This window comes from Neovison vison, chromosome 13 (assembly GCF_020171115.1).
Source record: "Neovison vison isolate M4711 chromosome 13, ASM_NN_V1, whole genome shotgun sequence".
Lineage (NCBI taxonomy): Eukaryota > Metazoa > Chordata > Mammalia > Carnivora > Mustelidae > Neogale > Neogale vison.
This window is the reverse complement of record NC_058103.1, coordinates 77,909,194-77,921,954: the sequence shown is the minus strand read 5'-3', so window position 1 is coordinate 77,921,954 and position 12,761 is coordinate 77,909,194. Positions and strand designations below refer to the sequence as shown.

The following is a 12,761-nucleotide window of genomic DNA, read 5'->3' as shown; positions in this document are numbered from 1 at the left end:
AGGGTTTTTTTTTTTATAAGATTTTTTATGTATTTATTTGACAAAGAAAGATCACGAGCAGGCAGAGAGAGAGAGAGAGAGAGGAGGAAGCAGACGTCCCGCTGAGCAGGGAGCCCGATGGGGGACTCGATCCCAGGACCCTGAGATCATGACCTGAGCCGAAGGCAGAGCTTTAACCCACTGAGTCACCCAGGCATCCCGGTATTTTTTTAATTGGAAGAAAAAAAAGTGGGAGGAGGAAGAAGATGCCCCTGCAACTGATGTGGAAAAAAACATTCGTTACCAGCCCCCAATTTTTTTTTTTTAAAGATTTTTTATTTTATTTATTTGACAGAGAGAGATGACAAGCAGGCAGAGAGGCAGGCAGAGAGAGAGGAGGAAGCAGGCTCTCTGCTCAGCCCCAAATTTTTTATACCCTTGCAAATAAACAAGGTCTAACATTGGCAGACTATGAATGCTACTTGCTTTGTAATGGTTTTCTGCTACTATTGAGGCATAGGACTGGTTAACTTATCATATAAACTTAAGTCTGAAGCGGACACAGTCTTCCTGGCTAATAATTACTTCTAAATACTGTCAGATTTAGTAGAGGAAATAAGAGTAGAGAATATTAGTAGAGAAAATCATATGTTTATTTCTCTTACTGGACTACATAAATTTAAATTCTTATGTCTTTGAAATGTATATGTGAAAATGGTGGAGTTTTAATCATTTGATAGCCACACACATGAAATAATGACAGCACTGATCCTTAACAATATGGGAAAATATGTGGAAACGTGAAACATCTAACAGTGGCATACAGGTTTTTAAAACCCCCTTGTGATATGTCTACCAAAACACATGTGAGAGAGTGTTCACAACATCATCATTTGTAAAAGTCTAAAACTGGAAACAGTCCAAATGCCAATTAACAGGAAGATAGATCAATTGTGGTGTATTCAAACAAGGAAAATCCTTGTGGCAATAAAAAATAAACCATTGGGGAAAAAAACAGCGTGGCTAGACGAGTTACAGACATTATACAGAATGAAAGCAGGAACAAGGGCACCTACTCTATCTCCTTACCTCATTTATTTGAAGTGTAAAATAATTGATGGTGATTAGTTAGAATAGCAGTGGACATGACAGAAAGGGCAAGAGGAGCCTTTGACAGCATATGGAAGTGTTTTATTTCTTGGTCTGTGTGGCGGTGACATGGATGTGTCCATATGTAATTTTACCAAACTGGGTGTTTACGATTTACGTACTTTTTGTACTTAATGTATGCCATGCCACAATGAAAGGGGAAAGATGTGAAGAAATTTATATTTAAAATGATATATTTGGGGGCTCCGAGTTGCCTTAGTCAGTTAAGCATCTGCCTTCAGCTCAGGTCATGATCCCAGAGCCCTGGAATGGAGCTCTGTGTCCAGATTCCTGCTCAGCAGGGGTCTGCTTCTCCCTGTGCCTCCACCCCTCCCCATGCTTGTTCTCCTGTGTGCACACTCTCTCGCTCTCTCTCAAATAAATAAAATCTTTAAAAGTAAATAAAATAAAATAAAATTATGTATTTTAATTTTTCTAGAAAGTCATAACTTACGATCTGATTAAATATGACGTGGAGAAAGATGAGCCTATGCGAGATGGAAATGGATATTGCATCAGAGTTCCCAAAGGTACGGGAGAGTTCTGTTCAGTTAACCTGGGGTTTTTTTTTTACCATTATCTAGTGACTATTAAGAACTAACATACAGGGGCGCCTGGGTGGTTCAGTGGGTTAAGCCTCTTCCTGTGGCTCAGGTCATAATCTCAGGGTCCTGGGATTGAGCCCTGCATCAGGCTCTTAAAAAAAAAAGTTTAAAAAAAAAAAAAAAAGAACTAACATACAATTGCTAAAATGAATACGTGGTTAAAAAAAAATTTTTTTTAGGGTGGGGGAATAAAAGAGACTTATTTAATACCCTCAGAAATAATGAATTCCAGGAATTCCAAAAGGTATTAATTTACCCACTACATGTAGCATAGTTATACTTTGAAACCTAGCTTAACAACTTCCTGTCTGTGAGGTATTTTGTGGAAAGGGATATGGAATGATGGTTGCAAAATCTAGTTCACTTTAGTGGGTCTTCTTTCACTTTCAAGCTGAAAATACTGTGCATTTGTCTAATGATGTGTGTAAATCATTATTCAGTAAAATACTAACATTTTTAGAATTACAAATGTGTGGCCACATAGAATTCTGTACTTTGTGTGTACAGTGTCTACACATGCGTATATGATGTGTATGGATATACATGCACATGGGCATGGAAAGAGACCCTTCCTACAGCCAGCGAGTTGCCAATGGATTGTATGGCAACAGTTGTTTTGTTTGTTTGATTGGTTTTCTTGGTTTCTTTCTTTTTTGTTCTCTTGCATTCTTATCATTGTGTTATTTTGCTCCAAAGTTAGGCATTTTTTCACATTTCTATCAAGGAATGAAAAAAGCAAAACTGCTAATTGAAAATTCTCAAGACCTCTATCATTCTTACTGTGGGTTTACCCGGCATTTTCCAAAACCCATTTTTTTTTTAAGATTTTTATTTATTTATTTGACAGAGAGAGAGAGAGAACCAGAGAGGGAACTTGAGCAGAGGGAGTGAGAGACAGAGAAGCAGGCTTCCCACCAAGCAGGGAGCCCAATGCGGGGTTCGATCCCAGGACTCTGGGATCATGACCTGAGCCAAAGGCAGTTGCTTAACCAACTGAGCCATGAAGGCGCCTCAAAACCCCCTATTAAAGCCAGGTTTCACACACTTGAGTATAAATGGCAGAGGGGAGCCTGGGTGGCTCAGTTGGTTAAGCAACTCAGGTCATGATCCTGAAGTCCCAGGATCAAGTCCTGCATCGGGCTCCCTGCTCTGCAGGGAGTCTGCTTCTCCCTCTGACCCTTCCCCCATCATGCTGTTTCTCTCCCTCCCTCTCTCTCTCTCTGTCTCTCTCAAATAAATAAAATCTTTAAAAATATATAAATATAAATATATATAAATATATAAATGTATAAATATAAATATATTTAATATAAATATATTTAATATAAATATATTAAAATATATGAATATTTTATATATTTAAAAATATATAAAATATATAAATATAAATATATAAAAGGATAGGTTTTTAAAAGCATTTTCTTAGCTTGGTGTTACTTAGATTTTATTGTTTTAAGTCTATGGCCATACCATCCTGAACACACCCAATCTCATCTGATCTCAGAAGCTAAGCAGGATTGGGCCTGGTTAGTACTTGGAAGGGAGATTTTATTATTTTAAGCCATGCGTTAGCCTCTTTAAAATAAAATGTGATCAAAACCCAATTACAAGAGTTTGAAAAGGCACAGGAGAACCAATGAGTTTCAATTTCATTACAAATTTTAGAATCTGGGAGTAGTCTGAAAAAAATATATGCTAATTTCAGCCCGGGGTTAATTTGATAACTGGGGCAATGTCCATTGGCAGGACTTAGGGTTATGCGCATGAGGGATAGGCATATCTTCTGTAAAATGGGATAAGAATTATTTGAACACAGTCACTTTTGGAAGAATTTTAAGATCCACTTGAGGAACAGATACATACGGAGTTTCAAGATCTAGAATTTAGAAAATCTGTGCAATTGGTCAAATCAAAACAGATTGAAAGAGAACATTATAAGTTTATGTCTTGTAAATACTATAAAACTAAGACAGAATGATAGGGATGTTTCACTTGGGAGTTGTCTTAGGTTGTGGAAAATGAAAGGTTGAGGTAAAGGAGAAAATATCTTCCATTTGCAAGTTCAAAAACTGATTCCAAATACTGTATGCAAATTATTAAAATGATAAGCATCTGAATGTTACCACTGTACATGGAAAATGAGATCAATGTTGTGCCAGCTTTGTAAATGATTTCTAATAAAGGTAACTGAAAATGCAACCTGAACATCGCACTACATTTTTCTGAGAGTGTTTTAATTACAAGTAAAGTCTTTAAATTTTTTCATTGTGGAAGACAGGCTTAATGCCAAGCCCTATAACATTAAAAAATGGCATTTGAAAATAAAATTAAATAAATAAAATTACATTTAAAATGGTACTTTCAGCAGGTTTAAGGGCCACACATGAAGATGTCCTTTTCTGAGGATATGGCATCAGTTTCCGGAGAATATTAATAATAAAATTTGCCTGCTGCTAGCCGATAAAATACCAGTTTACTCTCTTCTGTCCTAGGCGAGGTTGGACTCCTCATTTGCAGAATCACACAACTTACACCCTTTTCTGGCTATGCTGGAGGAAATACTCAGACAGAGAAGAAAAAACTGAGAGACGTCTTTAAGAAAGGAGACCTCTATTTCAATAGTGGAGATCTCTTAATGATTGACCATGACAATTTCATCTACTTCCACGACCGAGTAGGAGATACTTTCCGGTTGGTTTCTCTGAATTATTGAGCCAAAAAACTAACACATGTACAATTTGGCTGCCTCCTAAATTGGAACTGCATTCTGCTTTGGCTCTGATGCTCCCTTTCCTTCTATCTCTCGGTGCGACCATTCAACCTTCTGTATTCCCAGAAAATAAGCAACAAAACACAGGAAGTGTCACTCTGCCATGCACAGTTAACTTGCTTGAGCAACACCAGATGAGAAAAAGGCAGAAAACTTGGGCCCGACTTTTGAAGCCCCATAGTTCATCCAACTCCTCTCCTTTATCCTCCATTATTACCAGACACTTGTAGGACAGCCAGGAATTTTCACACTGTTTCCAATCATGGGGCCTTTCTTCAGGTAAAACCAAAGGCAAACTCATATGGAGCTGATGGGCTGAAGAGGAGGTGGAGTGTTCTGAGCCCCAATCGTTTCTCTCCCTCCCTCACTCGCTCCAGCCCTAACCAGGTGTTTTCCCACAGAAACCCGAGTCAGCACCGTGAATTTTGGAGGTCATTACAAGACGACCATGAAACTAATTCCCAAACACAGCATGGGCCCCCAGCCTCGTGACATTGGGTTTAATCAGCTTGCTTCCTGTGTAAGGTCCTTGAGGCCAGGCCCTGTGCCTGCTGGTTCACCCCCCAGCATCTAGCCCAGAGCTTAACACACATGAATGAATGAATGAATGAATGAGGAAGGGATGGAAGATGTCTGGCTGCAGTAGGAAGAGCAAGAACAGGAATGAGGAGAACCAAGCGCCTAAGCTCATCTCTCCTCCTGACCTGCTGTGCTATCACGGCAGGTAACCTTTCTCAAGCCCGATCCCTTCACCCATGAAATAAGGACCTGCCAGGCGCGGTGGTGCGCGCCTGTAGTCCCAGCTACTCGGGAGGCTGAGGCAGGAGGATCACTTGAGCCCAGGAGTTCTGGGCTGTAGTGTGCTATGCCGATCGGGTGTCTACACTAAGGTTGGCATCAATATGGTGACCTCCCCGGGACCGGGACCACCGGGTTGCCTAAGGAGGGGGGAACCGGCCCAGGTGGGATAGAGAGCAGGTCAAAACTCCCGTGCTGATCAGTAGTGGGATCGTGCCTATGAATAGCCACTGCACTCCAGCCTGGGCAGCAGAGCGAGACCCTGTCTCTTAAAGAAGAAAAAGAAAGAGATAAGGACCTCAGTGACCCTCCCATCTCTAGTATTCCATGAGTCAGGATCCATATCATGATTTTATGCCACCCGCATGTTACTAAAAAGATACTTCTGGGAGATCTAAAGAATTTTTCAATGTAAGACAAATTATAATTCTTTATTAAGAGGACAAGTAGCCCCAGGTTGGGCACTCACATTATAACCTCCCTGCAAATAAAGTATATCTCCCATTCAAAGCTTTCCCTTTGCCATGAGACCCTGAAATACAAGGACGAAATTCTATTAAATTGAATTAAATAGCAACCAAAGTCAGTAAGAAAAGTGAGAGACCTAAACACAACAAAAAGTCATTGAGGCTTATTTTTATTTCCTGGGACTTTCTCAGGCCAAACCTGTATTTCAACACTAGAACAACACCATTCTTTGTGTCAGGTTTCATGTGGTGAGGTTGGAATTTCACATTTTATTATTTAGTTCTATGCCTTTGTCTTTTGTTTCTCAAGCAAGGTGCCTTCCCATGACTGAGTCAGGGGCATCTGGGGGAAGAGAGTAGAAAACAGGTGCTGACGCCCTCCAGAGGTCTGGGGCCGACACCACCTGCCCTGTCCTGGCAACCTGGCCAGGGACCATCAGTAACCTCTGCTAACCTTGCCTTTTCCTCCAGCTGGAAAGGGGAAAACGTGGCTACCACTGAAGTTGCTGATATAGTAGGACTGGTCGATTTCGTCCAAGAAGTAAATGTTTACGGAGTGCCCGTGCCAGGTATGCACAATATGTTGTAAGTCTAAACCTTATGCCTAAACCCATACAGTAACTGAACATTGTTTTAACCCCAGAGCAAAGTTTGTCATCACTTTTGCCTGTCAGCTGGAGAATCAAACAACTCTTTCAGACATCTGGCAGTAAGGGGCTGATGCCTGGTTTATGGTCCCTTGTAAATCAGCCAAGTCAGTACATCTGAACCTGGCCTCCTTCTGTGGTTCAGCTCCCCAGCTGTCCTTGGGCTCTCAGGCAAGCCAGATCTCTCCAAGATGCATGGTCCCACACTGCATTTGGCACCCCTTAGGCTTGATGGCGGGAAAATGGTACCTTGGCCTCTGAACTGGGAATCACAAATAAAAACAAGTAGAATTGCTAGGAGAAAAAACCTGAAAAGGAGCTGACTTTGTCCAGACTTCTTTTAAAACAGGTCCTTGACTTCAGCCCACCCCATGAGTTTTCAGAATCATCATCACACAGAGTGGGGTCACCAAGCCTTCATGTGCAGATCTGTTTCTGCTAGCAGAGTGGGGGGTGCTGAGTTCTGACTTTGGGAACTTGGCTGCAGTACCTGCTGGCTGTTTGACTTTGGGCAAGTCACTAAAATTGGGGGTAATACCAGCCCTGCAGTTGAGATTGTCAAGAGAACGCATTCATTTCAACTACATAAATACTAAATACCTGTTTACCAGATAGATCCAGGAGTGTCATCATGGGAAGAAATCATCTTCATTATAGATGACAGAGGATTAAAACCTGCAAATCACTGTCCAAATATAAGGTGCTAGGGATGTTATTAATATTCGCCCAGAACTCAGTATTTGGGATTCTCACCTATTTTCCAAATGGAAATCCAAAAGTTCCTGAGCTGTGATGGTTTCCCATGACTTTGGGCTGTCTTTAATTTTTTTAAGAATAGTTGAGACTTTCTCTTGCCTGTTCCTCTCCAAGCCTATGGCAGTGCCACGAAGGGATGTGCAGCTGCATCCCAGGTCACAGAGCATGAGGGGTACAGCACACTCCTCCGATGTTGGAACATGGGCTGAATTCACACAAGGACGCATGTCGTTATTGTCCACGATCACGGCATGCTGGGCCCTCACAGACCCCACCTGAAATGTTGCATGCACTTCCGAATGCTGGATTTAGCCAACCACACAAAAGAATGTGTATGAGAAGGTGAGAGAATCTGGGAAATGGAGTGGAAGGATCGAATCCAATGCTTTTTGGAGTGGGGTCACTCGGGAGCTTGCTGACAGTGTGATTTCTCAGGCCAACCCCAGACCCACTTACTGAATCAGAATCTCTGGGGTGGGGCCTGGGCAGCTGTGTTTTAACAAACCCTCCATTTGTCTTAAAAACTGATTTGGAGGTAAGGAAAACGTTCTAGAACTAGATATGGGTGATGGTTGCACAACGTTGTGAATGTACAAAATACCGCTGAATAGTACACTTTAAAATAGCTAAGATGAATTTTACGTTATGTGCGTGTGACCATAATTTTTTCTAAAAAGTTCTAAATTCTGAGGAGCACTGAAGCCTTGTCTGACCAATCATCAGGATCATCTGAGAAACTTTGGTTTCGAGTTTTTATCTAAGTTCCAGTTAGTGAACGTACAGTGTAGTATTCGTCTCAGCTGTACTGTATAGTGATTCAACCTGGGAAACTTTTTAAAGCCCAGGTCTAATAGATCAGAACCTCTAGGGTTTGGGACTAAGACTCTTCATGCCTTCTTTTAATCCCCAAGTGACTCTAACAACTAGTAAGATCTGGGAATCACTCATCTAGAACAAAAAGAAGAGGAGGTTAATGGTTTTCAAATGATTTTAAGGCAGTCAGGTAGAACAAGGAGCAGGTATGCAACACCAGGGAACAAACTTTCACTGATGTCTCCTATAACCAGAGGCCAACAACAGAAAAGCCTGTCTCCTAAGGCAGGGAATGTCCCAGCAACTGGGACGTGTGAAGAAGCTGGATGTCCATGTGAGGTCCTGGGAGGATTCTGCAGCATTGAAAGCTTCGAGATGAGCTGAAACGTGTCTCTTAGCTTTTAGAGTCTGTGATTCTTGATATCTTGCCTGTGGCTGGCTGGTCTACCAGGCACACAGCCAACCCCATTCCAGCCTAGAAACATAGCAAGACTATCTAGAATAAGCCAATCTACCAGAGTGATTCTCAGCAGCAGAGAGCTCAGCAGGACCTTCACACATCTCAGCTTTCAACCAGGAAGGTACTCCAAAGTTTGGGTCTGGTTGACATTTATTAGGTGTCACACCAGAACTTCCCAGCTACTCTCCAGAACTTTTTGTGCTCTATAGACCTTTCAGCAAAGATGAAAATGTTCTGTGTCTGCACTGTCTAATATGGTGGACAATAATCACGGCTGCTAAGCACTTCAAATGTGGCTAGTACCACTGAGGAATTGAATTTTTTATTGGATTTTATTAAAATTAATTTTAAGAGCCAAATGTAACCAGTGGCTGCCACACTGCACAATGCAACTCTATAGAGACTCTGGCCAGAACAGCTGTAAACTGGAACCTTCTTCCTTCTGGAGCTGAACCGGCCCCCAACCAAGCCCTGGGAGCCCGGGCAGAGACCAGAGATCCAAGAGAACTATTCATGTCTCAGCTGGGCATTGCCTCTGCCAGAGCAAGAGGCAAGGAGCCATTCAGCAAGGAAGATTTCTGTTGCATCAGTCTCTGCCTTGATTCTGAAAGAAGTTTACCAGAGATATTCGAGAGTCCTGAGATGGGAGCTCTCAAGAGAGCTCCCAGGGTGGGGACCCCTTGAGCAAGAGGGTCCAGTGCCCTTCCTCCCTCCTTCAGCTAAGAGGCAAATTGTATAGGGGTGCACCTTCTTTCTTTTAATGTTTCCTCTTGCTTCCTACCTTCTTTAGAGCTACAGGTAAACACAGAATCACCATGGGAGAGGTCTCGAAAGCTGGAGCCCAGGTGACGAAGGACGGGCTCCTTCCCCTCTCTGATTACAGCTAAGTAGTTTAGGGAAGTGGACCTAGACTCCCGCTGGGTCTGCTGGGTCAGGTAGAAGATGTATTAAGACCTAATTACCACTATCCTCACTAGAAAACAGTTGAGTAATTGTTCTAAACTCCTCTCCACGTACATTGCTGCCTGACAGGGAGGAAAGAGCTGCTGGATCTCCGCGGAGACACAGCCTCTAAGGGTGTAAAGCTTATCAACCCGAGGGCCCACAGCAGCTCACCCTTGTGCTTCCCATCACCCTTCCGACCCACAGCTTCTCTGAAATGCAGAGAGGCAGAGCTATTAAGAATCTTGATTAAATAAATAAGTCTCAAAGGTGGTTTTTGTGCCCTGAAACACAACAGACCTGACGCTGCATCCTGAGCCCAGTGGTTCACGACAGGGGACAAGGGACTTTTCACCAGAGTCCAAAAACCAAAATTCCCTGAGCCACCAGTGGGACTTGTCTCCCTTTCAGGTGTTCTCATGGAGGCCACTAAGAAAGAGGACCACTTGTCTCAATCCAGTGTCTCACTCTGCCTATTATTTGCTGTGTGAACGTGAACAAATTCCTTAATATCTTTAAGCCTCAGGTTTTTCATCTGTAAAATGCAGATAGTATTTCTACCTCTTCATAAGGCTGTTGTGAGGGTTAAAGGGGGTAGTCCATAAAACACATTTAGTATAGGATCTGGCGTATGATAAAGATTTAATTGGGACACCGGGGCAGCGCAGTCTGTTGAGTGTCCTACTCTTGGTCTCAGCTCCGGTCACGATCTCACCGTCTTGAGATCGAGCCCTGCATTGGGCTTCAAGCTCAGTGAAGAGTCTGCTAAAGTTTCTCTCTCCCTCTCCCTTAGCCCCTCCCCCCCTCTCTAAAGTGAATAAATAAACCTTTAAAAAGAAGATTTTATTTGGCATATAGCTCTTGTTGTTGTATTCGCTTTAGAATGACTTCAACATATATCTGAAATAAAATTTCCAACTATCCAAAAGAAAGCCAGGTTCTCAGTCCCCACTTCTTTGAACTAGGAAAGCGTCTTAAATAGCACAACACATCTAATGTTTTCTCATTTGATTTCTAGGTCATGAGGGTCGGATTGGCATGGCCGCAATCAAAATGAAGGAAAACTGTGAATTCGATGGAAAGAAAATCTTTAATCATGTTGCCGATTACCTGCCCACATATGCAAGGCCCCGGTTTCTAAGAATACAGGTGAGACCTCTCGCTGTGGAGTTCAGTTATCCTCTCTCTCAGAGACAGCTGTCTCTTAGAGAACAACTCCCTTCCACCATGGCAACCCTATTAACCAAATCTTCACCACCCCTAACCTGGAAGCTCAACTAGGAAGCAGAAATATCAGAAAATAGAACTAGCAGAAGCCGAATTCTGATCCCTTTCTCCCTAAAAAGACAGACCAGTTCACTCAACAGCAGCATTAGCGGATAACTCACAAAGTCTGTGTTTGATGAGGCGTGCCAGGCACTTGAAACAGAAACACTCCGACACTCCTATTTGTTGTTTCCAGTTCTAAAGAATGGAAAAATCCACTGTAGTTCTACAACTTTCTAAGGTGTGAAATTTAATTGGGCATCATTAGCCGGTTGGAACTATCAAAGGCTTAACTATCACCACAAGAGGGATGTTGGTTTTTGGTTTGTTTATTTTTTTCTTTCTAAAACCTTAACCCGTTGGTTAGCTTAACACTCTCACTTTTGGACTATGAGCTCTATGATTCTGTAGCTGGAGACCTGAGAAAAGAAATATTAGATTACCTGCTATTGCAGAAGTTATAGGGTTATTTCTGTTTGTGTTCATAAAGCACTGACATTTGCTTTATGACGAGAATGGCTGAGAGACGTGAACATTGAAATACCCTCAGGTCCGCCATCACCTATCAGCTGAAGAAAGATAAAGCCGGCGTCTGTGTGAAGATGTTTCCCTAGCCCCACCCCTCCATAAATTAGGATATTCTAGTAACACCTGGAACTCAGTAAGCAGTCCTACTCTGCCTTTCACCATCCACAGCCCCTCATGCCCCACAGGTGATTTTAAAGCCTCAGGGGAATGAAAAACTACCTCCACAAAGGCCTCCCCCCCCCACCTTGTGGAGCTTCTGTAAACCCGAGGTATTGATACGTGGAGCTGCCCTTTCCAGCTTCTACCCTCCTGTCCCACCTCTGCACCTTGGCCTGAACCCTCATCTGTTTACAAAACACTCCACCAATGTGGACTGTTTGCTGTTTTTCAGGACACCATTGAGATCACTGGAACTTTTAAACACCGCAAAGTGACCCTCATGGAGGAGGGTTTTAACCCGACAGTCATCAAAGATGCCTTGTATTTCTTGGATGACAAAGCAGAAACGTATGTGCCGATGACTGAGGACATTTACAATGCCATCAATAATAAAGTTCTGAAACTCTGAATATTCCTGAGAGGCTAACTCACATTTCCAGAAAGAAACTGAATGAACCCAGTATAGCCATTTGGTGTAATCCAACTTTAATTTGACTGAAGATTGTGAGATGCAATTTTTTTATGCATTCCAAAAAGGGAGGCTTTTTAAAAATTACACCTGAACCTTGACATGTAAAAATATTTAGAGATAAGTATTTTTTTTTCAATTTGCACCTACCATTCGTATTTGCAGAGCAAGCTTGTTAGAGGGTGCATTATTTTCTAAAATATGTAATAAAATAGATGAATGCCAACCAATGTGATGACATTGTCTCTTTCTTGACTTATAAGTACAAAAACCCTGAGCCTAACAGCCTCATTGGCAACTTTTCATACATGTCCTAACTCATCATAATAATAATGGCATTGTAGGTTAAAAAAAAGTAAAGACAAAAATAAATTTTAAGGGTGCCTGGGTGGCTCAGTGGGTTGGGCCGCTGCCTTCGGCTCAGGTCATGATCTCAGGGTCCTGGGATCGAGTCCCGCATCGGGCTCTCTGCTCAGCAGGGAGCCTGCTTCCTCCTCTCTCTCTCTGCCTGCCTCTCTGCCTACTTGTAATCTCTCTCTGTCAAATAAATAAATAAAGTCTTTAAAAAAAAAAAGAAAGAAAAAGAAAAGTTTAAAAAAAAATAAAATAAATAAATTTTAAATGGCAAGAAGCTGAAAGGTGAGGGGGCTGTGTCACTAATGAGAAGTCCAGTGGAAATCCAGCTCCAGTGTGAGGCCAACTCTCCCCTCCTCAGAGCATCTGGGCCACTGTCTACAAACTGCATTCTTCAGCAGGTGAAAAGACCACCTTGACTCCTTAAAGGAGCCTAAGCCAACAGTATCAGAATTCTATACATGGAAGGTGTTAGTAGACATTTCTTAACTACATCAAGGATTGTACACTCATGTGTCTTCAGGATTCACATTAGTAATGGGGATGAGATAAACAGGTCGTGAATGTGGCAAACTTGAGGGCAGCCACTACTGGGCTTC

General features: G+C 42.2%; 1 protein-coding gene across 1 annotated transcript in view; it reads left to right on the top strand.

The window, feature by feature from the left end:
- SLC27A2 (solute carrier family 27 member 2) overlaps positions 1-12,034 on the top strand; it is a 42,665-nt gene extending 30,631 nt beyond the window's left edge. The window contains exons 6-10 of the mRNA XM_044231169.1: positions 1,568-1,658; positions 4,226-4,424; positions 6,240-6,337; positions 10,405-10,535; positions 11,572-12,034. Coding sequence (XP_044087104.1) covers positions 1,568-1,658; positions 4,226-4,424; positions 6,240-6,337; positions 10,405-10,535; positions 11,572-11,748 — 696 coding nt within the window. The 3' untranslated portion in view covers positions 11,749-12,034. The remainder of the gene's footprint in view (positions 1-1,567; positions 1,659-4,225; positions 4,425-6,239; positions 6,338-10,404; positions 10,536-11,571) is intronic.
- Positions 12,035-12,761: the final 727 nt, after the last annotated feature.